At 36.6% G+C, this 23957-nt stretch overlaps 1 protein-coding gene across 1 annotated transcript in view; it reads left to right on the top strand.

Moving 5' to 3' along the window:
• LOC118205220 (uncharacterized) overlaps positions 1 to 23957 on the top strand; it is a 219106-nt gene that overhangs the window by 56256 nt on the left and 138893 nt on the right. The window contains exons 12-17 of the mRNA XM_085827386.1: positions 206 to 250; positions 2881 to 2925; positions 5735 to 5779; positions 6065 to 6109; positions 13255 to 13299; positions 21167 to 21211. Coding sequence (XP_085683512.1) covers positions 206 to 250; positions 2881 to 2925; positions 5735 to 5779; positions 6065 to 6109; positions 13255 to 13299; positions 21167 to 21211 — 270 coding nt within the window. The remainder of the gene's footprint in view (positions 1 to 205; positions 251 to 2880; positions 2926 to 5734; positions 5780 to 6064; positions 6110 to 13254; positions 13300 to 21166; positions 21212 to 23957) is intronic.

Genomic DNA, 23957 nt, shown 5'->3' with positions numbered 1-23957 from the left:
GACACAATTAGTTCTTGAAATTGGCTTTTAGTGAAGGATAATAGGCGTATATTGTTAGTAATAACGTATTATATACCTCCGTAAACTGAACACTAATTTATAGTTCTTCATGTCTCCCTAATTATTCTTATTAAAATGTACCATTTTATTGACGAGAAACCTAAAATATTGAAAGCGATACGTGCTGCATATTTGTTCATTTTAGGTGGTTCTGGTGTAATGGGAGTCGGTGGGAAATCAGGAGCTTCAGGTATGTAGTACACAAAGCAAATTTTTTTCAATGGTTTCATTACAGTGTTAGAAATTTTTTTATAATATATGTAAAGGGCGAATGAACATGCTAGTCGTTATTTTCCTATACGTATTTCGAACATATGCATAAACGATGTCTGGAATTATATACGCTCAAATTAATTTAAGTGTTTTAAATAGTGAAATATGATGCGGGATACATTCAGTATTAATCGCATTAGTATTAGATTTCCGAAATTCAACTCTTATACTAAAGCTAACAATTGCAGTGAATCATACTTTGGTCACACAGTGAATTAAATACAGGTCAGGAAATTTCAGTATTATATATCGATGTAAATATGTGTTGTAAATACAGTAAGACCCCGCTTAACGCGGGGGATACGTTCCATCGAAGTAGAGCGTAATGCGAAACAGCGCTAAGCGAGGCTATCTTAACAAGTAAATAATGGGGTTAGGGGAAGACGGATAAAAAATGGTTAGGCATTAAATTTAGTAATGTTTTTTTAATAAAAATAAAATCAAACATGTATTTCTTACAAAAATAAAAACAATATAAACTCATATACTTTTAAAAACAAATAAAACTCTCAGTCAGATCATTCAGTTTATTCTGGGTTTCCAATTTTCTGCCTTTTTGTCAAGAAGGCATTATGATAGATCGGCTTAATGGCATATTGCGTTCAATTTCGTCGTCAATCCATATAGACAGTCGTTTTCCCATTTCCTCTATAATGTTATTTCTAGAACGGGTAATTCTAGTTGCAGAGCTTGACGTAGTTGCAGTTGCCGATGACAGTATTTTTTCTTTATTCTTAAGAATTGTCCTTATTGTTGAAGTTGCCAAAATCAATGCAACACTAATTTGAGATTGACGTTCACCAGAATCTAATCTTCTAATCACTTGCATTTGAGTTTCCAGTGAAATGCTTTTTCTGGTTGCTTTCTTTTCTTGTTTTTTATTATCACCCATGATAAAAACTAAAGATCATTTGTCACTGTATTAATCGTTATAGTATTATACAAATTTAAACTTACAATAATGTCAACAAATGTTTCAAATGATAAAAATGCGTCCACCAAGCAAGAAACACAACTACACTGTTTCGGATATGTTATTTGGAAACCTAGCGCTGCGCACAATTTCAGAGAATCCCCGGGTTGAAATAAAAGAGCGCTAAACCGAAACAGCGCTAAACGAAACAGCGTTAAGCGGGGTCTTACTGTGTAAACACAGCTGAGTATGTAATTCATATCTGCTCATTCGGCATGTTAAAGACTTCCATCACTGAAGACAGTATAATCGCAAATAGCGTATTTCCCTACTGAGATGAACACCTATTACATTCTAACGCAGCAGTCCATATTTATGCAAATTATTAATATGAAAATATACGTCGTGAGTAGCTTGAAGAAGATCCTTTTTAATGAGTTTCAATATGGGCTGTTCTTCATCTGAAGCAGTTCATACGAGATAGTATGTGATGTCATTCCCATTTTACAGGTTTTAATTGCAAATGAACTTTAAGTTCTATTTGTGAATAAATGAATGGATTTCGATCCGTGCTGCCAATATGAGTATTGTTCGTATTTTTGTTCTGGATCGTCCCTCCAATTTTGGATCATAAATCTGGATTCATCCTGTATACATCACGGTGCTTAATAATTTTAGGTTAATCGGAAACACGCAGTCATTGATTTAAAATTAGAATAAAGCTGCTTATTCATTAACTTGCTTTTAAATTCACGGGCCATCAAACACAGTTTCCTATTTTTTAGGGAAACAAACTTTGGCAGGCAAAATTGGAGAAGAGTAGACGGGTTTTACACTAAATGCGCCTGATATAACACAGCATTCACACTTGCAGTGTAATCTATCAAAAATATATGCATCTAACGTGAAAAGCTCTTAGATATCAGAAATCTGATAACATTACATAGGTATGGATTTATCTTAACAATTTTAAACAAAGACTCATTTTCGAGAAGTTGAAATATGTTCATGCAATTTTAACAAGCTCAGCAAACATTATTGTCAACATTTACTTATGATAATCTGCCGAAACGTTTTAAACACTGGTCCAGATATGCCTATATACTCACAAAAGCAAAGCCAGATATGCCTACATACCCAAAAGTAAGTCACAGAATTCAAAAGTATTTATCCAGAAATGAGATTGTAATATTCTAGCTAAACAAACATTCCTCGTAAGCTAGAACCCTGATGAAATATAAAGTGACTATTCGCTGCGCTTTTCTTGTGTATGTAACATTTCCAAAGACATGTTAAGCTACACTTTTATTCCAATAGAATATAAAAAAATAGATGGTTATTTTGGCGCGTACAATAAACCTCTATTTGGAGTTTAATTTAGAATTGAAATTAGAAAATTAAGCAATACTAAACACAAAAAATCACCCGAAGCTGGACAAAATCAACTCTCGGAGTTGGTTCTTAATAAATGATAATGGCGTATACTTTAGGCAAGTATTATGTATGTCCGTAAACGGAACACTAATTTATAGATTTTCAGATCTACGGATTTATGCTTATTAAAAAGAACGATTTTAATCACAAGAAACCTAAAATATTGAAAGTTATAGCTCCCACATATTTGTTCATTTTAGGTGGTTCAGGTGCATGGAAATTTGGCCCGGATTCAGGACATTCAGGTACGTAGTACTAAAAGCACATTATGTTCAATTGTTTTATTAAAATATCAAAAATTTATTTTAATGTGCATTGAACTTGTCCGTTTTTATTTTCTTGTAAGAAATTCGACAGTATGCACAAAAGAATTCCGGAAATATATTCGTTCAAATTGTATTAAATGTATAATATAATGAATTACGATACGGGATCTATTCAGCATTAATCGCATTAGTATTAAGTTTCGAAAGAGAAGTCTTATACTAAAGTTAACGATCGCAGGAAATTATATATTTATGTGAAAAATGTGTCAGAGAAATTCTAGGTTATTTCTAGATTATGGATGCATTCGGGCTCCTAATAGATTGAATGGTACGGGGTGTCTCACTTCAACTTAAACAAGACTCTTACAAGAACAGCTGAAAATTCCGACTACCAACAACAACACATGTTCGACAACATCGGTGGAGAGACTTGTGTACACTGAAACAGATGCCAGGTACTTCACGCACACACGCAGCTGCTACTCGTATTCCAGCAATGAGATCTTTAGCTGAATCAACTGGAATTGCATAAAAAATAGTTTTCAGTAGTCCCAAAAAATAATCGAGGCTCGATAGAAGGATAGGTGTGGCCAAGGAACTGGTCTACCGCGGAGAATTCAAATCGCCCCACAAGTGACATCTAAGTAAATGCGAACTTCAGTGCCAACGTCTGCTGGTGCACCATCATAATGAAATTACTTTTGCTTAGAATGAAGATCGGAACTTACTGGAGCATTTCTGGTAACCTGTTCCAGAATACAAAAATACCTCTTGTCTTTGGTCACTGAGGCTGTAGGTATGGGCAAATTAAAACCTCCTGTACAAACCTGATGGCAGAATTATACTGATTGTTTGTTAATGTACAGATGGTCGCATAACATTTGGAGTTTAGGTTGCACACAAATGAGAAATGTCCGGATCAAATCCATCCAGGCGGGAAATGTTGCCTAATCTGTAATCAGAACAGGAGCTGTGAAGACCGGCTCCAATGCAAGGTGCTTGCAAAATCCATTAGTAAAGGTTCAGGCATAGAGAGACACTCTTACGGATTCAGGGCTTATAATCACTGAAAACAGAAGGGTTTAAGCAATTTTTGCTCAAAACTCTTCCAATGTTTCGCTGACTGGCATCTGAGCTTTGTCCAAGAGACCTTGTATTTGACTCTGTCAATAAGTCAAAATTGTTCCTTCAAATCCTGGATTATGTACAGTTTGTCGTTGAAAAGCATCATGTCTGATGGCAAGCACAAACAATTGTCATCAAATTCACGATATGACTGAGGAACCTGTCAGTGATCCGGCATTCGTTTATCGTGAAATTATTTGTGCGATATTCGTATTCGTAGCGCAGCTCTGGCATTACCGTTTGCACAGCTGTGCATGTAATCCAAAATCTGTTATGTCGGCATACTTAAAGCCTTCCATCTCTGAAGACAGTATAATCGCGAATAGCGTTTTCCCTACAGAGATACACACATACTACATTCTAACGCAGTAACATATATTTATGCAAATTACTAATATGCAAAAACGTTTCTTCACATACCTTGAAAAATATCTTTTTAAATGAATTTTAATATTTATATGTGGGCTGTTCTTCATCTGAAGCAATTTGTACGAGATTTTATGTGGCATCATTCACATTTTACATGTTTTTAATATAAATACACGCTAAGTTGTGTTTATAAATAAATAGATGGATTGCGACCCGCGTTTCCAATGTGAATATTAATCATATCTTTGTTCTGGATCATCCCTCCAAGTTTATACCATAAATTTTGTATAAACCTGTATACATCAGGGTGCTTCAAAATTTTAGGTTAATTTAAAACACGTAATCATTGATTTAAGATTAGAATAAAGTTGTATACTTATTAAATATCTTTCAAATTAAAGGGCGAACAGACATAGCTTCCCATTTTTCAAGTAAACAAGCGTGGGCAGAAAAAATTGCGGAAGATTAACCATTTTTACACTAAAAGAAATGGATAGAACACATCGCATTTGGTGTGCTATCAATCAAAAAAAATTGTACATCTAAACGTGAGAAATCGAATATTAGAAATTTGAACAATTAGATAGGCATGGATTACTCCTAGTAATATTAAACAAAGAAGACACATTTTTGAGAATTTGAAATGTGTTAATTCAATCTTAAAAAGGTAAGCAATGTTACCGTCAAATATCTGCTTACGATAACCTGCCGAACCTGTCGTTAACCTGTCAAATATCTGCTCGATAAACACTGGGCGAGATTGGCCTATGTACTGCAAACCCAAATCACAATATATATCACCAATTTCCCATGTCTATAACCAGAAATGAGGTTGCTATATTCTAGCTAGAAACAATATAACTAGAATTCCTCATGAGTTAGAATAATGAAGAAATTGTAGCCGCAATTTGCTGAGTCTTTCTAGTGTATGTAACAAGTTCAATGAAATGTAAATTTACCCTTGTATTCCAACCGAAGATGAATAAATAGATGTTTGTCCTGGGGCGTACAATAACCCTCCAAGTGGGCTTTTAATTTAAAAGAGAAAGTGTAAAAGTAACTAATACTAAATACAATTAATTAGCGAGGTAGGACACAATAAAATCGCGGAGTTGGCACTTATTGAAGGTTACCCGTTGTATACTAGTAGGCACGTAATACGTACGGCCATAAAATGAACGCTAATTTATAGTTCCTTAGTTCGTCGGACTTTTACTTTTTAAATAGGAGCATTTTAATTACAACAAACATAAAATGTTGAAACCTATAGCTCTCGCATATTTGTTCATTTTAGGTGGTCCAGGTGCATGGAAATTTGGTGCGGACACAGGACTTTCAGGTATGTAGTACTCAATGCACATTATGTTCAACGGTTTTATTAAAATGTCACAAATTTTTTATAATATGTGTGTTAGGGACGAATGAACTTGTCAACCTTTACTTTCCTGTAAGAATTTCGAAATCATGTATAAAAAAAGATGGGAACTATGTTCGCTAAAATTATAATATTTTTTTCTTTAGTGAATTAGTATGCGGGATCAATTGTGTATTAAATAGGAGCATTTTAATTACAACAAACATAAAATTTTGAAACCTACAGCTCTCGCATATTTGTTCATTTTAGGTGGTTCAGGTGCATGGAAATTTGGTGCGGATACAGGACTTTCAGGTATGTAGTACTCAATGCACATTATGTTCAATTATTTTATTAAAATGTCAAAACATTTTTACAATATGTGTGTTAGGGTAGAAAGAACTTGTTAGACTTCATTTTCCTGTAAGAATTTCGAAATCGTGTATAAAAAGATCGGAAATTTGTTCGATCAAATTCTATTAAATGTTTTCTATGGTGAATTACTATGCGGGATCCATTTAGTATTAATGGAATTAGTGTTAGATTTCTGAAATACAAATCTTACACAAAAGTTAACGATTCCAGGGTATTATACTTTTATGTCAAAGAATCGTCAGGAAATTCAGTGTTACATATCGTTGCGTGCAAACGTGTTTCTAACACATTAAATGCATACAGAACTGTGGAAAGTTTGATGAAATATATTTTACCAAAAATGCTCTTCACAGTTCCGAAATTTTCTGCAGCAAAATTCGTATAGCTGTTCATAGTACCACGGAATATAATCAATAGGCTCAGTACAAATTGCATGTGGAGAAGGCAGCTAACATGAATGTTATCTCAATGTTTAGAACCACGAGGAACTAACTACTAATAACAACTCATAAACTGATGTATTGTCTCGTTTAATCGTTTAATATACATTTCTCTGAAGTTTTCTGCTTCTGCATAAACCTGGAAAGCATGTCCGGCGCAGATACGTTTACAGCTAATACAGGTGTCAACTACAGATATTCTATTAAAATCTCAATTTGAGTTTTACAGGTTGAGAACCAAAATATTGCCAAATGGTCGCCAGGTTGGATATGTTTGGTCCTTTCCCGTCAACTCTGATGATAAAAATTAGTCCCCGAAACAGTCGTCAGTTTGGCAATATTTGGCAAAAATAGCGCAATAGACATTTACTGATTGTTGAATAGACTTGCTCCTGTGTTCTTAATTTTAAAGCAAAACATCGTTTCTCTCTTGTTTTTCATGTTATATTATCATGTGGGAAAATACAGAAATTCCACGTATTATTTCACTAAAATTATTTTTTATGTACACAATTCATAGTGACTTGAATCATAGTTGCATTTTCAGTGCAACAGCACCTGCTATTATCAAAAAAAACATTGCTCATGTTTTCATGTATTCAGCAAAAAATTAAAGATATTTACGTAAATTCACGTCTAATACACTACTTTCAGACGATGAATAAGATTGACATCAGATCAATATTTTAAATCGGACGTTTTGGTGCTAATAAATGTTTTATTTCGGAATATATTTCCTAAAATACTATTTGGAATGTTTATTTTTTTTCTACCTTTAATGAGTTTTTACTATGCTATTCCGAATGTTCAGATTTCATGGGGAAGACTTAAAAGTGAGGTACAGACCTAAGATTTAAACAATATCTACATAGGAAACTTAGGTTGAAATCCATTTATTGAGGCATAAATGCGGGGTGTCTGACCTTAACTGAAACAATATTTTTACAAGAACATTTCAAAATTCCGACTACCAACAGTGTTAAATCCTTGACAACATCGGATGGGCGACATCTCTACATTCCCAATGATGCCAGGTATTTCACGCACACATAGAGCAGCTACTGATATTCGGCGCTACATTTCTGGCCACACCTATAGCACAAAAAAAGATAAATTTTGTTCTTGGGTGTCTGCAGAATCAGTAAATATGGTGCATTTTATATTTCGTGGACGATGCCTGACTGCAGATTCACACTGATATTTTGTTCAGATACACGTGGTCGAACAACGTTTCGATTCTCAGTTGCCCATAGATGAAACTCATGCGCATGAAATACACTCTGGTGGGTAAGTGTCGCCTCATCTGTAATCAGCTCTGCAACTCTGAAGTACGGCTGCAATGGAAATTACTGCAGAATAGAACTGGTAGAATTTCATGCTCAGAGGCTAGTCTTGGGGAATTCAAGGCTTGTAATCACAGTAAATGCAATTGAAGTAAGCGATTTTCGTTTAACCTTCTCCAAATATTACGCTAGTTCACACCTAAGCTTCTTCCAACAGCTCCTGTACTTGATTCGGGTCCGTGAGTGAAAAGGTCTTTCTTCAAATCTTGCATTATGCACAGTTCGTTGTCCAGGAGAGTCGTGTCTGAGGAGAAGCAAAAAAAAAATTTAACAAATTTTATGATGTAACCGATGAAACATTCTATCATCTCTTATTCGCCTATCCATAAACTGCCCGTGTGACATTTGTTGCGCAGGTCTGGTATTACCGTTTGCACGGCCGTGCGTGTATTCCATAATCTGCTCTTTCGGGCATACGTAAAGTCTCTCATTTTTGAGGAGAGTACAATCGCGAATACCAAATTTCCGTACTAACATGTACACCTACTACCTTCTATAACAACAATACATTAAGCCCACCAGCGGCCGAGCGGTAAAGACGCTGAACGCTGGTAGTTCGGTCTGAGGTTCGAATCCCGCGAACGGGCTGGCTGCATGGGCGTTTTCGTGGTTTTCCCCATGTGTAACGTGTATACGAGCCAGTTTCCCTTAGAAAGTCCTCCACGAAAGGCATCCCCCCCCCTTTAGGCAGATAGCCCTCGTGTGCTTTGCCATAACTGAATAATCCAATCCAAATCCCAAACAACAATACATATTTATGCAAATTACTAATATGCAAATATTTTTCGTGACGTAATTTGAAGAAGATATTTTCTATATGTGCTGTTCTTATGAGGCAATTCATGCGGGATGTTATCTGATCTGATTTGGATTTTACAGCTTTTAATGTAAATGCTCTTAAATTGGTATTTATGAATAAATAAATGGATTGCGACCAAAGGTTCCATTGTGAATATAATTCATATCTTTGTTCTGAACCATCCCTCAAAAATTGTAGCATAAATTTGGAATTACCAGGTGTACATCAATTTAAAACATGTAGTCCGTGATTAAAAATTAGAATAAGCTATATATTCATCAAATTCCTTTCATGTTTAAGGGCGAAAAGACATAGCTTCCCTAATTCAGGGAAAAAACTTTGGCAGGACACATTTCAGAAATTTAAACCATTTTTACGCTAAAATAAATGGTTAGAGCACAGCATTCACATTTGCTGTACTATGTATAAAATCAAAATATACGCCTGACTTGCAATACTCAGACATCTGAAAACTTTACATAGGTTTTCATGGCTTTTAATAATATTATACAAATAAACAAAAGTTCGTCTTAAGATAGAATACTCATGAAATTTGTAGCGACTATTCGCTGCGTTCTTTTAGTGTATGTAATAAGCCCAAAGAAATGTTAATTAACCATTTTTTCCAACCGAAAATCAGTAAATACATCGTTCCTCTAGGACATACAATAAACCTCCGTTTGGTTTTAATTTAAAGAAGAAAGTATAAACGTAACTAATATTAAGTACAATTCATCAGCGAATTAGGACACAATTACCTGGAGTTGGCCCTTACTGAAATATACCCGGCGTATATCAGCAGGTACATATTACGTACGGCCTTTAAGTGAACACTAAATCATAGTTCTTTAGGTCTACTTATATATTCTCATTAAATAGAAGCATTTTAATCACAAGAAACCTAATATATTGAAAGCAATAACTGTGGCATATGTGTTCATTTTAGGTGGTTCAGGTGCATGGGGATTTGGTGCGAATTCAGGATGTTCAGTTACTTAGAACATTATGTGCAATAAAAGAACATTATGTTCAATGGTTTTGTTCAAATTTCAAAACTTTATTATTATCTGTATGTTAAGGGCGGATGAAATTGTGAGTTTTTATTTTCCTGTAAGAATTTCGATATCATGTATAAAAATAGCCGGGATATATGTTCGCTCAAATTATATTAAACGTTTTTTATAGTGAATTATTATGCTGAATCCATGCAGTATAATTCCCATTAGTATTAGATTTTTTAAATTCAAATCTTATACTAAATTTAACGATTGCAGTGATTTATAGGTTTGTGTGAAAGACGCGTGAGAAAAATTCAGTGTTACATATCTTTGCGTTCATACGTGTTCCTAATGTATTGAATGCACATAACTTGATAAAATACATTTTACTAAAAAATCCCTTCGCAGTTCTGAAACTTTCTGCAACAATATTCGTATAGCTATTCACAGTATCACAGAGTATAATCAGAAAGTACAAATTAAACTACTAAACATGGAGAACGAAGATAACACCCAATTACCTGAATGGTTGAACCATGATGATCTAACTACTAATATCAACAAAGACACTGATACTTTCTGCCGTTTTATACATCTGCCTGCCTGCGAGAAATCTCTAAAGCTTTCTGCTTCTCGAAATCGCTGGAAAGCATATGAGTCTCGGATACGTTTACAGCTAATACATTTATCAGTTACAGATATCCATTTCAGATATACCGGTTGCGGACCAAAATTTTGCCAAATGGTTGCTAGGTTTGGAGATGCTTGGCTAATTTTGAAAAATTTCATGACAAAATTTAGTCCCCAAAACAGTCTTCAGTTTTACAATTTGTCGCCAGAATAGCGCGATAGCCGTTTAATGAATTTTTAATTGACTTGCCCTTGTATTCTTAATTTTCCACCAAAACATCATTTCCGTCTTGCTTTTCATGTTATATTAACATGCGGGAAAATACAGAAATCCCATATGTAATTTCACTAAATTCATTTAGCAATGTGCACAATTCATAACGATATGAATCATAGGTGCATTTTCAGTACAACAGCACCGGCTAGTGCCATTTTTCTCATGTATTCAGTAAAATTAAAATATTTATGTAAGCTCACGTCTATAACGACTACTTTCAGATAATGAATAAGATTTAAATCAGATCGATATTTTTCAATCGGAAGTTTTGATGCTAATAAATGTTTTCTATCGGAATCTATTTCACAAAATACTATTTGCGATAGATATTTTTATAGTTTTAATAAATTTTTACTAACCTATACTGAAAGGTTTCAATTCCATGGTACACGTTTCGAAGCGAGGTATAGAAATAAGACATGAACCATATCTACATGGGGAACATAGGTCAAATCTACGCGTTGAGCCATAAATATACGGCGTCTCACTTGAATTGAAAGAAGATGTTTAGAAAAAAAGATTAAATTTTCGGCTACCAATAGCGATACATGCTTGACAACTACGGTGTAGAGTGTTGTGTACACTGCCAAAGATGTCAGGTATCTCACGTACACACACAACAGCTACTGATATTCGAGCAACGTGTTCTTTACTTCAGGCAGCTGGTATTACATAAACAAGATTGTTCTAATCAACCGAAAAATAATCGAGATTCGAAAATTACGGGTTTCTTGGTGCCAAGTTGCTAATCTACCCAAGCAAATCCATAGCACCCCACAAAATACATCCAAGTAACTGCGAATTTCAGTGCCAAAGTCTACTGGTGCATTATCATACTGAAATTACCTTCACTGACCAATGAAGATGGCAACATGCTGGAGCATTTCTGGTAACACCTGGTCCAGCAAAGAGAGATACCTTTTATGTTTTGGATCGCTGCGCCCGTAGGTATGGTAAAATTACAAACTCGTAGACGGTACCTGACCACAGATTCTCACTGATTTTTTGTTCAGATAGATGTGGTCGCACAACGGTTCGATTCTTTGTTGCCCGTAGATGAGAATTGTGCGCATCCAATTCACTCTGGCGGATAAATGTTGCCTCATCTCTAATCAGCATAGGAGCCGTAAAAGCTGACTACATTGCAAAATGATGGAAAATTAACTGGTAGAATTACAGGCCGAAAGGAAACTGTTACGTATTCAAGGGTTTACACCTAAGCTTCGTCCAACAACTCTTGTACTTGATTCGGATCCATATCTGCTCTTTTCGCATACGTAAAAGTCTCTCATCATTGAAGTCGTTACAATCTCGAATAGCGACTTTCCCTACTGGGATGCACATATACTAACTTCTACCGCAACGATACATATTTATAGAAATTACTAATATGCCAATATTTTTCGTGACGGAGTTTGAAGAAGATATTTTTATGTGCTTCTTATGAAGCAATTCATGCGTGACATCATCTGATCTGATTTGCATTTTACATTTTTTTATTGCAAATGCTCTTAAATTTGTATTTATGTATAAATAAATGGATTGCGGCCATAAGATCCAATGTGAATATTATTCATATCTTTGTTTTGGACCATCCCCTCAAGTTTGTACTATGAATTTAAAATCACCATTTGGGCATCAGACTATTTCAAAATTTTAGGTTAATTTAAAATATGTAGTCATTGATTTAAAATTAGAATAAAAATGTATGTTCATTAAATTCCTTTCAAACTCTAAAACGAGCAGATATAGCTCCCTCTTTTTCGTGGAAACAAATTTGGCAGGAGAAATATCAGAACAGGAGATCGTTTTTACGCTAAAATCAATCGATAGTACACAGCATTCACATTTACAATGCTGTGTATAAAAATATATACATCTAAGGTCAAATACTCAGATATGAGAAATCTCAAAACTTTAAATGGGTTTGGATGGTTCTTGATAAAGTTAGGCAAACATGAAAACTTTTTGAGGATTTGAAATGTGTTCATGCAATCTTAATAAGCCTCGTAAAATTTATAATCAGGTTCTACTTCTGTAAAGCTTCCGAAACGTTTTAAATACTGGTCGAGATTGGCCGATGTATTGGAAATCGCAGTGCCCAAATATGTCACAAATGTCTCAAGTATTTAACCAGAATTGAAGTTGTAGTATTCTAGCTAAACTAGAGACCTTGTTTGCTAGAATACTGATAAAATTTGTAGCGACGTTTCGCTGAGTTCTTCTAGTGTATGTGACAAGTCCAAAGAAATGTTAATTTACCCTTTTATTAAAACCGAAGATGAATAAATAGATGGTTTTTGGGGGGAGTACAATAAACCTGCATTTGGTCTTTAATTTGAAGTAGGCAGTATAAAAGTAACTATTATTAAGTACAATTAATCAGAGAATTAGGACAGAATTAATCCTCAGATTCGACACTTATTGTAAAATACCAGGCGTGTAGCAGTAGGCGCGTATTACCTTACGCTCCTTTAAATGAATACTAAATCATACTTCTTAGGGTCCCCGGATTTATTCTTATTAAATAGAAGCATTTTAATCCCAAGAAACCTAAAATATTGAAAACAATAACTTCTGCATATCTATTCATTTTAGGTGGTCCAGGTGCATGGGGATTTGGTGCGGGTTCAGGACTTTCAGGTACGTAGTACTGGAAGCTTATATTATGTTCAATTGTTTCCTTAAAATGTCAAAAATTTATTTTAATGTGTACGGTAAGGACGAATGAACTCGTCAGTGTTTATTTTCCTGTAAGAAGTTCGATATGATGTACAAATATAGCGGAGATATATATTCGTACAAATTATATTAAATATTTTGTATAGTGAATTTTTATACTGGAATAAGTCAGTATTATACACATCAGTATTAGATTTCTTAAATTCAACTCGTTTACGATTGTAAACGATTGCAGTAAATTATACCCTTGTGTGAAAGAAGTATGAGAAAAATTCAGTGTTACATATCGTTACGTGCATAGGTATTCCTAATAGATCGAATGCCGCAGAACTGACGATTCCTTGATAAAATATATTTTATCAAAAAGGCCCTTCACCGTTCTGAAATTTTCTGCAAGAATATTCGTAGACCTACTCACACAATCACAGATTATAATCACTAGGTACACAACAAACTATAAAGGATGTTAAACACAGCTCACTGCGCAATGCGGATGTGAGGACCAGAGTAAAGTTTTCTCCATTGTAAGTTAGCTAAGTTAGCTATCGGCTTAAGTTTGCTAAGTAATCGTTAGGAGAGTTATCTCAATGGTTGGCACATGATGAACTAAATTTTAATACCAACTGAGAAACTGATTTTATCTCTCATTTTATATGATTTTCTACCTGCCGCTGAAAAATCTCTAATGATTTCGACGTCTTGAAATCCCTGAAAAGCATGTCAGGGCCGTACACGTTTACAGCCAATACATGTATCAATTACAGATATTCAATTACAATATCATTTCAGTTATACAGGGTGCGGACGAAAATGTTGACAAATGGTCGCCAGGTTTCTAGACGTTTGAACATTTCCCGTCAAATCTGATGACAAAAGTTAGTCGCCAAATCATTCGTCGGTTTGGCAATACCTCGCCAAAATAGCGCGACAGCCATTTACTGAATGTTAAATAAATTTCCCCTGTATTCTTAGTTTTCCAACAAAACATCATTTCTCTCAAGCCTTTCAGGCTATATTATCATGCAGCAAATTACAGAAATTCCACATATAACTTCTCTAAAATTATCCATCTATGCACTCAATTCATAGCGATATGAATCATACTTGCATTTTCAGTACAACAGCACCGGGTATTATCAGAAAAACATTGCTCATGTTTTCATGCTTTCAATAAAAATTAAAGATATTTATATAAGGTCACGCGTAGAAACATTACTTTCAGAGAAGGAATAAGATTTAAAACTGATCAATATTTTTAAATCGGACGTTTTGGTGCTATTAAATATTTTCTTTTCCAATATAAATCACGAAGTAATATTTGCGATTGACATTTTCCTCCTTTAAACGAATTTTCATTAATCTATACAGAATGTTTCAAAATTCACGGTGCAAACTTCTAAGCGAGATACAGAAGTAATACATGAACGATATTGTACATAGTAATCGTAGGTCGGAATACATCTATTGAGTCATAAATACGGGGTGTCTCACTTCAACTCAATGAAGATTTTCTCAAAGGCATTTCAAACTTCCGATTACCAATAGCGATACATGCTTGACGACATCCGTGGAGAAACTTGTGTACACTGCTATTGATATTCGAGCAACATTTTGATCTATAGCTGTTCTTATCTAGATTTGCATAAACAAGACTGTTCAGATGTTCCACAAAAAATAATCGAGGCTCGAAAAAATAGGGCAATTGTCATAGCCAAGGGGATCTACCACGGCAGATTCTAGCGCCTAACAAGTGACATCCAAGTAATCATGAAATTCAGTGCCAAAGTCTGTTGGTGCGCTATCATACTGAAATTACACTCATGTCCATAAATTAAGGATAATGCAAAATCAGGTAAAGGAAGAGTTAGAAGCAAAGCAAATTTGACTTATTTGTAAAGCTTATTTATTAAACAAAAGGTAAAGAGCAAAACGAGATGCTATATGTTTGACATTATTAAAAAAATAGCGATTTTTTCTCCCTGGAGCAAATTACAAAAAAAAAACGTATTTACAAAAAAAACAATATTACATGGTTGGTATGATTGTTAATACACTGTATGTCTCCCAGACGATGCAATACAGTCCGTACAATGTTTAGGCATGCTGAGTATCAAATTATCGATCTGATCTTGGGGGATATGACACCACTAAAAAATCAGTGCTCTCCGAAGTTCCGGTAGACATGTAGGAGGAGATTGACGGGCTGCAACTCGTCGGCCAAGCATATCCCACACGTACTCTACTAGATTCAAGTCCGGTGAGAATGCTAACCAGTCCATATGGGTGATATCCTCTGATTGAAATCATTCGCTTACGATGTTTGCACGGTGAGGACGGGCTTTGTCATCCATAAACACAAATTGTGCGCCCATGGCGCCCCGAAACAAACGTACATGTTGTCCAGAATGACGTCCCGAAAGATTTGGCATGTCACGGTTCGAATTTGAACATGCAGGTCAGTTCTGGAACCTAGAATAATTCCACCCCAAACGAGCACTCCTGCACCACCTTAATGGTGTCGTTCAATGATGTTTTCTTGGTGGTAACGGGTACCTGGAGCTCTCCATATGAAAGTCCGGCGAGAATCAGACTGCCAGCTGAACCTGGACTCGTCGGAAATCATCACACAAGCCCACTGTTGCGGTGTCCACAATGCATGCTCTCTACTCCAGGCTAACCGCAGGCGACAGTGAGTTGCAGTAAGGGGAACACATCTGATAGGTCTACGAGCATATAGACCAATCTGCCCTAAGCGTTTGTACACGGTCTGCTTTGAAATTGTCGTACCAGTGTGTGAAGAGAGCTAACGAGACAGATCTGAGGCTGTGCTCCTGCTGTTTCTTTCGTCAGTAACTGCCAAATACCGGTCCTCCTTCGGCGTTGTAACTATGGGGCGACCTGTGCTGTAACGTCTACTCACATTACCATCGTCTTGGAATCGTTGCCAAAGCCTGGATATGACACTCAGGGCAATTTCAAGTTCGTTTGATACTTCCAGTTGGGTACGCCCATGTTCCAGACGGCCGATAATTCTTCCACGTAAAAAATCATCCAAATACGTCCTTTGAGTCATAACTATTCGGTTATTGCACTGAAATTCTTATAAAGCGCCTGCGAACAATTTTACTTATTTGCCTGTATTCCTTATAATATCACTCTCTTACACTCTCCTCATTGTGATGTACCATCGGTGTCATCTGGTTACTTCCCGAAATTCGCATATGATTCTTGAGGATGTGTGTAGTGATTTTACAGGTGATATATTTATTTTAGAGTTCGATATCAGCGTGAGTCCGAATTATCCTTAATTTATGGACATGGGTGTATATTCGTTTGCAAATGAAGATCGGAACATCCTGGAATATTTCTAGTAACAGCTGTTCGAGAGTAAAAAGATACCTTTTGTCTTTGGGTGAATGCTGCTGTAGCTTTGAGCCGACTAAATGCTCGTGGACGATACTGGACCACAGTTTCACGTGGATTCGTTTTTTGAGATATATGTGGTCGCATAAACTTTCGATTCTCTGTTGCCCACAGATGAGTATTGTGGACATAAAATTCCTCCTGACAGGTTAATGTCACCTCATTTATAATCTTCACTGGAGCTACACAGACCGGCTGGAATGGAAATTGTTGCATATGCCACTGTTAGAAGTTCATTTTCAGGATTGTCTCTCGGATTCAAGGTTTGTATTAACAGAAAATGAAGGAAGGTGTGTGCGGCATTTTCGTTTAACACACTCCAAATATTATGCTGACCAAAACCTAAGGTTTGTCCAACGTCTCATGTACATGATTTCGGTTTATAAGCGAAAATTCTTCCTTCGCATCTTTGATCACGTACAGTTCGTCTTCGAGTAGCATCCTGCCTGGAGACGAAGACAAACAAGTTTCGCAAAGCTGAAGATCTGACCGATGAAACATTGTTTGCTCCGGCATTCGTCTATCGAAAACTGCGCTTGTGACATTCGAAGCACAGCTCTGAAATTACCATTTGCACGGCCGTGATTGTAATCCATATCTGCTCTTTCGTCATACGTAGTTTACCATAACTGACGACAGGACAATCGCGAATAGTGTCTTTTCCTACTAAGATGCACACCTGCTACCTTCTACCTTAACAGTACATATTTATGGTGTATTGAGAATACGGCAAAGCACACTAGGGCTATCTGCCTAAGGAGAGGGATGCCTTCGTGGAGGACTTTCTAAGGGAAACTGGCTCGTATACACGTTACACATGGGGAAAACCACGAAAACGCCATGCAGCCAGCCCGTTCGCGGGATTCGAACCTCGGACCGAACTACCAGTGTTCAGTGATTTTACCGCTCGGCCGCTGGTGGGCCCGTACTTATTTATGAAAATTACCAATATGCAAATCTGTTTCGTGACATACTTTCATGAAGATCTTTTTTAATGAGTTTCCAAAGTTTCTATGTGTGCTGTTTTTTCGTGTGAAGCAATTCATACCAGATGTTATGTGATCTCATTCGCACTTTACAGTTTTTTTTTTCTTTTTTAATGCAATTTAGGTTGAATTAATGCAAAATTAAATGGATTACGACCCGAATTTCCTATGCGAATATTATTTATGTCTTTGTTAGGGATCATCCCTCCAAGTTTGTACCATAAATTTGGATTCACCCTGTACACTTCACGGCTCTTCAGAATTTTAGCTTAATCTCAAACATGCACTCATTGATTTAAAATCTGAACAAAACAATGCATTAGTTGAATTCCTTTCAAATTCAAGGGCTAACAAGCACACCTCCGCCTTTCTCAGGAAAACAAGCTTTGGCAGTAGAATTGCAGAAGAGTAGATCCGTACATATTTAGACCATTTTTACATTAGAACAATGGATAGAACACAGCATTCACAGTTGCAGTGCTATCTATCAAAACAAATTATACATCTAACGTGAGAAAATCAGATATGGTAAATCTGAAAATATTACATAGGTTTGCATGGCTCTTAATGATATTAAACAAAGAGGAGACATTTTTGACAAGCTGAAATGTGCTCATCATAATATTAATAAGCCTATCAAAGTTTAGTGTCAAATATCTGCTTATGATAAACTGCCGAAACGTTTTAAACACTGGTCGTGTTTGTCATATGTACTGAAAACCGCAAGGCCAAGATATTTTCCAAGTACAGTCGATTGCGGTTAATCGGACCACATCGGGAAGCGGTCGTTTTGGTCCTAATAACCGGCTGGTGCGATGACACGGACATCTCCTATGTTGTAATATGGGACGTGCTATATGTACAAAACAGTAAATGTACATGTAAATCATGTACTAAAGTGTAATTATGATCTTTATTGTGCTGTACACACATATGGCGAACATACATGTACAAACAAGAACTACAGTCGAACTTTTGTCATTAAAAAATTAATTAAAACCAAATTCTAAGAAACAATCTCCAAACAATTTCTTACCAAGTTCCAGTCAACATTTGAAGAACGTATCCAATGTAATCTGACGCTTTTCTCTTGACGGATGGCACGTGAACGAAATCGCCACAAACATCTAACGCAGCAATAGGACAGCCTTCATTTTCCTCCTGCATGAAATACCGACGCAAAGTTTCAATGCATTTCCTCGCATCCTGTATTGTCACTTGCCGCAACTTATTAGTGGCATCATCATCATCGCCTGCTTGGTCTTCAAATACTGTCGTGTATTTTGCTGCAACTCGAGCAACGATAGCAGCGTCATAATCTTCATTTTCATCGTAGCATTGAAGCTTGTTGTCAATGGATAAAAATTCTTCGCAACTGTGTACCTGTTGAAGTTCCACATGTAAATCATCACTTTCACTTTCAATGAGCATGTCCATATCCATCTCTAAAACCAAGTGTTTAAAGCCATAGTGAGAAAAACAGTTCTGAATTGTCTCACTGCTCACTTTTCGCCAGCTGTCGGCCACAAATGTAACTGCTTGTAAGATGTTGACCTTTGCACTAACTTCGCTGGATTTTGACGATGAGGTCAGCAAACTTTCTTCAATTGCTTCAAGGATGTAATTAGCCAACATTGCACGATAAAGGGTCTTCTATGATGCCCATGGCCGTTACCAAAGCTGCGGTCATGGGAGGTCGAAATTCCAGTTGGACGTTCATCAAGCAATCTAAATGTGTATGTGCTGCACAATTGTCGAAAAGAAGCAGCATTTTTCTCGACTGTCGTAGTAGCTTTCTGTCCCAATCCTTCAGCCATTCTTTAAAACATTCAGAGGTCATCCACGCATTTCCGTTCTCACGGTACACAACTGGTAAATTCTCAATCCTAACTCCTTCAAAGCAGCGAAGCTTAGTGCTTTTCCCAACAGCTTCCTCTTATCCGAACCTGGCATGTTTGTAATTTAACGAGCTGTCCGGTGTAACACGATAATACAGCTCAGTCTCATAAGCATTGTAGATGTCATCTGCTGATGGGACAGTTTTGTTGATTTCCATTCTTCAGCATTTGCGCTATCAGCACTTTCTTTCTCGTCATGTGCTTTTTTTAATTTTATGTCGTGTATAGATTTCCATCGAGACAACCAAACAAAGTCATCGTGGCCCAGCTTTTTAGCGAGTTCTTCTGCTTTGCATTTTAACATTGGGCCGCTTACTCTCACAGATCGTCCAGTAACAATGCAAACCATTCATTAAGGCTCTCATCAACATCTGCGTCCTTGCTTTCACGCTTCCGTTTTTTTTAAGTTCCTCCTCGTCCTTCACATTGTGCCCATTCTTCTCGCAGATAATTCTCTTGTTTTATCAAGCGCGAAATTGTAGTCTTTGCCAATCCGGTTATTTCCAACAACCGACGTTGACTAGTGTTCGGTGTTTGTTGCTTCATGCTATCCAGGAAACGAATTTTTCAGCTAATGTCAAGTCCCGTCGGGGCATTGTGGCAGCGGAGGGTAGACGCGCGCACAGTTCACTGATTAAAGTGGTCCGAAGAAACCTTGGTGTTTCGGGTTCAAGATGTTGAGATGAAGATTGAGATAAAATGCTCGCCATCCCAAGCTTTGGCACTAAAATCCTCCCGAAAAGGTGATTAAATGATAGCTTTCTGGTGTAAGCATTAATCATGATTGATACGCGGGAATTCCTTTCACGTGGAGCCGGACACTGCATTGTTCATTTCCTCGAAACTCGGAGGCGCAGGTCAGAGAAAAATCAAAGTAAATGGTGCACGTGTTCACCTCCCAACGGTTTTGCTTTTGTCATGCACTTTACGCAATTCCTTTCCTTAAATAAAGCATTTTCCTAGGTAACCGCAACTACAAATCCTCTAATATGTCGCAGACTACCTTTACATCCGCTGTACGTGGCGGACTTGTGGCTTCTGTTTCTTATTCGCTTTCACGTTCTTTCGTCCGATTAAACGGAATCTTGGTGCAAATGAGCGAATAATATTTGGCTTCAGTACATAGGACCTGTTTCGGTTCTATTCGTTGAGTTCTTCTAGTGCATGTAACAAGTCCAAAGAAATGTTAATTTACCACTTTATTCCAACACAAGATGAGTGGTTTCTCTGGGACATACAGAAAAGTTACTCTAGTCTTTGATTTAAAATAGAAAATATAAATGAAAATAATACTAACTACGATTAATCAACCAATGTTGGACACAATTAACCCGCGGAATTGACACTTATTGAAGGATACCCGGCGTATACCATTAAGCAAGAATTAGGTATGTCTGTAAACTGAACATTACTTTATAGTTCTTGAACACTTCTGATTGATTCTTACTAAAAAGAACCATTTTAATCACAAGAAACCTAAAATATTGAAAGCTGTAACTGATGCATATTTGTTAACTTTAGGTGGCTCCGGTGCATTGGGAGTTGGTGCGCTATCAGAAGATACAGGTATGTAGTACTCAAAGCAAATTTTGTTCAATGGTTTAATTAACATTTCAAAAAAATATCATAATGTGTATGTTAAGGACGAATGAACTTCTCAGTCTTTTTTTTTCCTGTAAGAATTTCGAAATCATGTATAAAAAAAGCCGGGATATATATTCGCTCAAATTATATTCAATTTTTTTTTTTTTTTTTTTTTTTTTTTTTTTTTTTTAGTGAATTATTGTGCGGGGCCCATTTAGTATTAATCGCAATAGTTTTAGATTTTCGAAAATCGACTCTTGTACTAAAGATTACAGTGAATTATACTTTTGTGTGAAAGACGCGTCAGAAAAATTCAGTGTTACATATCGTTGAGTGCATACGGTTTTCTAACAGATTTAATGCACGCAGAACTGATCATAGCTTGATAAAATATATTTTACCAAAAAAGTCCTTCATAGTTCTGAATTTTCTGCAAACGTCTAAATACAGCTCTTCACAATATCACAGAGTATAATCAGTAGGTAAACATCAAACTACTAAAGACGTTAAACACAGCTCATTACAAAGCGAATGTCGGGAGCGAATCTAACACGCAGTTATCTCACATTTTCTCTCTCGCTCTATATACTTTTCTACCTGCCGCCGAGTAATCTCTAATGCTTTCTGCTTCTCGAAATCCCTTAAAAGCATGTCAAGTCCGCGATACGGTTACAGCTAATACAGGTATCAATTACAGATATTGAATTTCAAAAACCATTAGAGTTAGACAGGATCCGGACCAAAACGTTGCAAAATGGTCGCCGGGTTTGGAGACGTTTGGCCATTTCCCCTCACATTTGATGACAAAAATCCGTCGCCAAAGCAGTCGTAAAAAGCAATCGTTTGCTGTATCTAGACAATATTAGCGCAACAGCCATTTCCGGAATGTTAAATAGAGTGTCCCCTGCATTCTTAAATTTTCAGAAAATCATCATTTCTCTTATGCTTTTCATGGTATATTTTACCGGAAAATTTGGAAATTCCACATATAATTCCACTATCCTTATCCACCTATGTACACAATTCATATGAGTAATAGCAGCATTTTAAGCGCAACAGCATCTGCTATTATTAGAGAAACTGTGCTCCTTTTTTCATGTAATCTGCAAAATGTAAAGACATTTACGTAAGCTCATGTCTAAAATCAATACTTTCAGACAATGAATAAGATTAAAATCAGATCTACGTTTTTAAATCCTACGTTTTGGTGCTAATAATTTTTTCCTTTCAGAATATATTTCAAAAAATACTATTTGCGATAGATATATTTCCACTTTTAATGAAAGTTCATGGTAAAACCTTCGAAGCGAGGTACAGAACTAAGATATGAACAATATCTCCGTAGGAAATTTAGGTCGAAATCCGTCTATTGAGTCATAAATACGGGGCGTCTCAGTTCAACTGAAACAAAATGTTTACAAGAACAGTTAAACTTCCGATTACCAACAGCGATACATGCTTGAAAACATCGATGGAGAAACTTGTGGTGTACACTCCCGAAAATGCCAGGTATCTCACGCACACACGCAGCAGCTACTGATATTCGAACAACGATATCTTTAGATGAGAATAATAAAGTTGGATAAACAATACTGTTCGGGTATCCCCCAAAAAAATAGACGCTCGAGAAATTACGGGATCTGGTTAGCCTAGGGACTGATCTACCACGGCTGATTCATATCGCCCCACAAGTAACATCCAATAAATCGCGAAATTCAGTGCGCAAGTCTGTTGGTCCTTTCTCATACTGGAATTTCATTAATTTACGAATGAAGATTGGAACATCCCGCAACATTTCTGGTAACACCTGTTCCAGAAAAAAAGATAGATTTTGCCTTTGGGCCATTGTGGCAATAGGTATGGGCCAATTAAAAACTCTTGCGCGGTACCTGACCGCAAATTCACAATGAATTTTTGTTGATATACATGTGGTCGCATAAACTTTGAATTCTCTGTCGCATAAACTTCGAATTCTTGAATTTTCAGATGAGAATTGTAGGCATCAGATACAACCTGGCGGGTTAATGTCGCCTCATCTGTGGGTAAGTAGGTAGGTAGATGACGGAAGACGGGGACGCCTTGTGTCTACGAGTGATAAACAGGCGTGTGTCCCTCGCCTTCCGCTATATAGTGGCAACAACTCCTTGGAGCCTCAAGAGACAACACCGGGAGCTTATTGAGAGCCCAAGAGGAGTTTACATAACCAAACAGGGGGGAGTTATTTACATTGCTTGACTAGTTACATAATTACAGGTATAAGACTTGTGGGATGGATTTACACATGAGGGGCTCAGAGCTAAGTACTAAATATACTGAAAACACACTCACAAAAAGGAGGATGAACTTGATTAACACTAAAGATAAATAAAACACACTTAAAAAAACATAATACACATATACCACATGTCAGGTACATATTTGGCCTCATTTGACCACATATTTGGTACATTGTGGAGTGTGTTTACAGACGAGGGGCCAGGATACTGGGATTAACATGTGATTGCTGGGCATTGATATGGGGGACACGGAGAGGTCCTGGCGAATATATATTTGTAGAGCACATAGGTTGTTGAGTGTGTGAACACGCCGAGCGCGGTGACGTGTTAACAGCACAGGGTGATGTGCATGTTGACTTCTGTTAGTGGTGGACGTTGTGGGATTATGCAGCGTCGCATATATCTTGGCTCATAGCTGCGAGCTGGTCAATGACTTACAGATTTTATTGATT

The sequence above is a fragment of the Stegodyphus dumicola genome, chromosome 12 (genome assembly GCF_044657685.1).
Source record: "Stegodyphus dumicola isolate Sdum_Otavi_A_Nest chromosome 12, ASM4465768v1".
Taxonomy (NCBI): domain Eukaryota; kingdom Metazoa; phylum Arthropoda; class Arachnida; order Araneae; family Eresidae; genus Stegodyphus; species Stegodyphus dumicola.
This window is presented reverse-complemented; position numbering and strand designations above follow the sequence as displayed.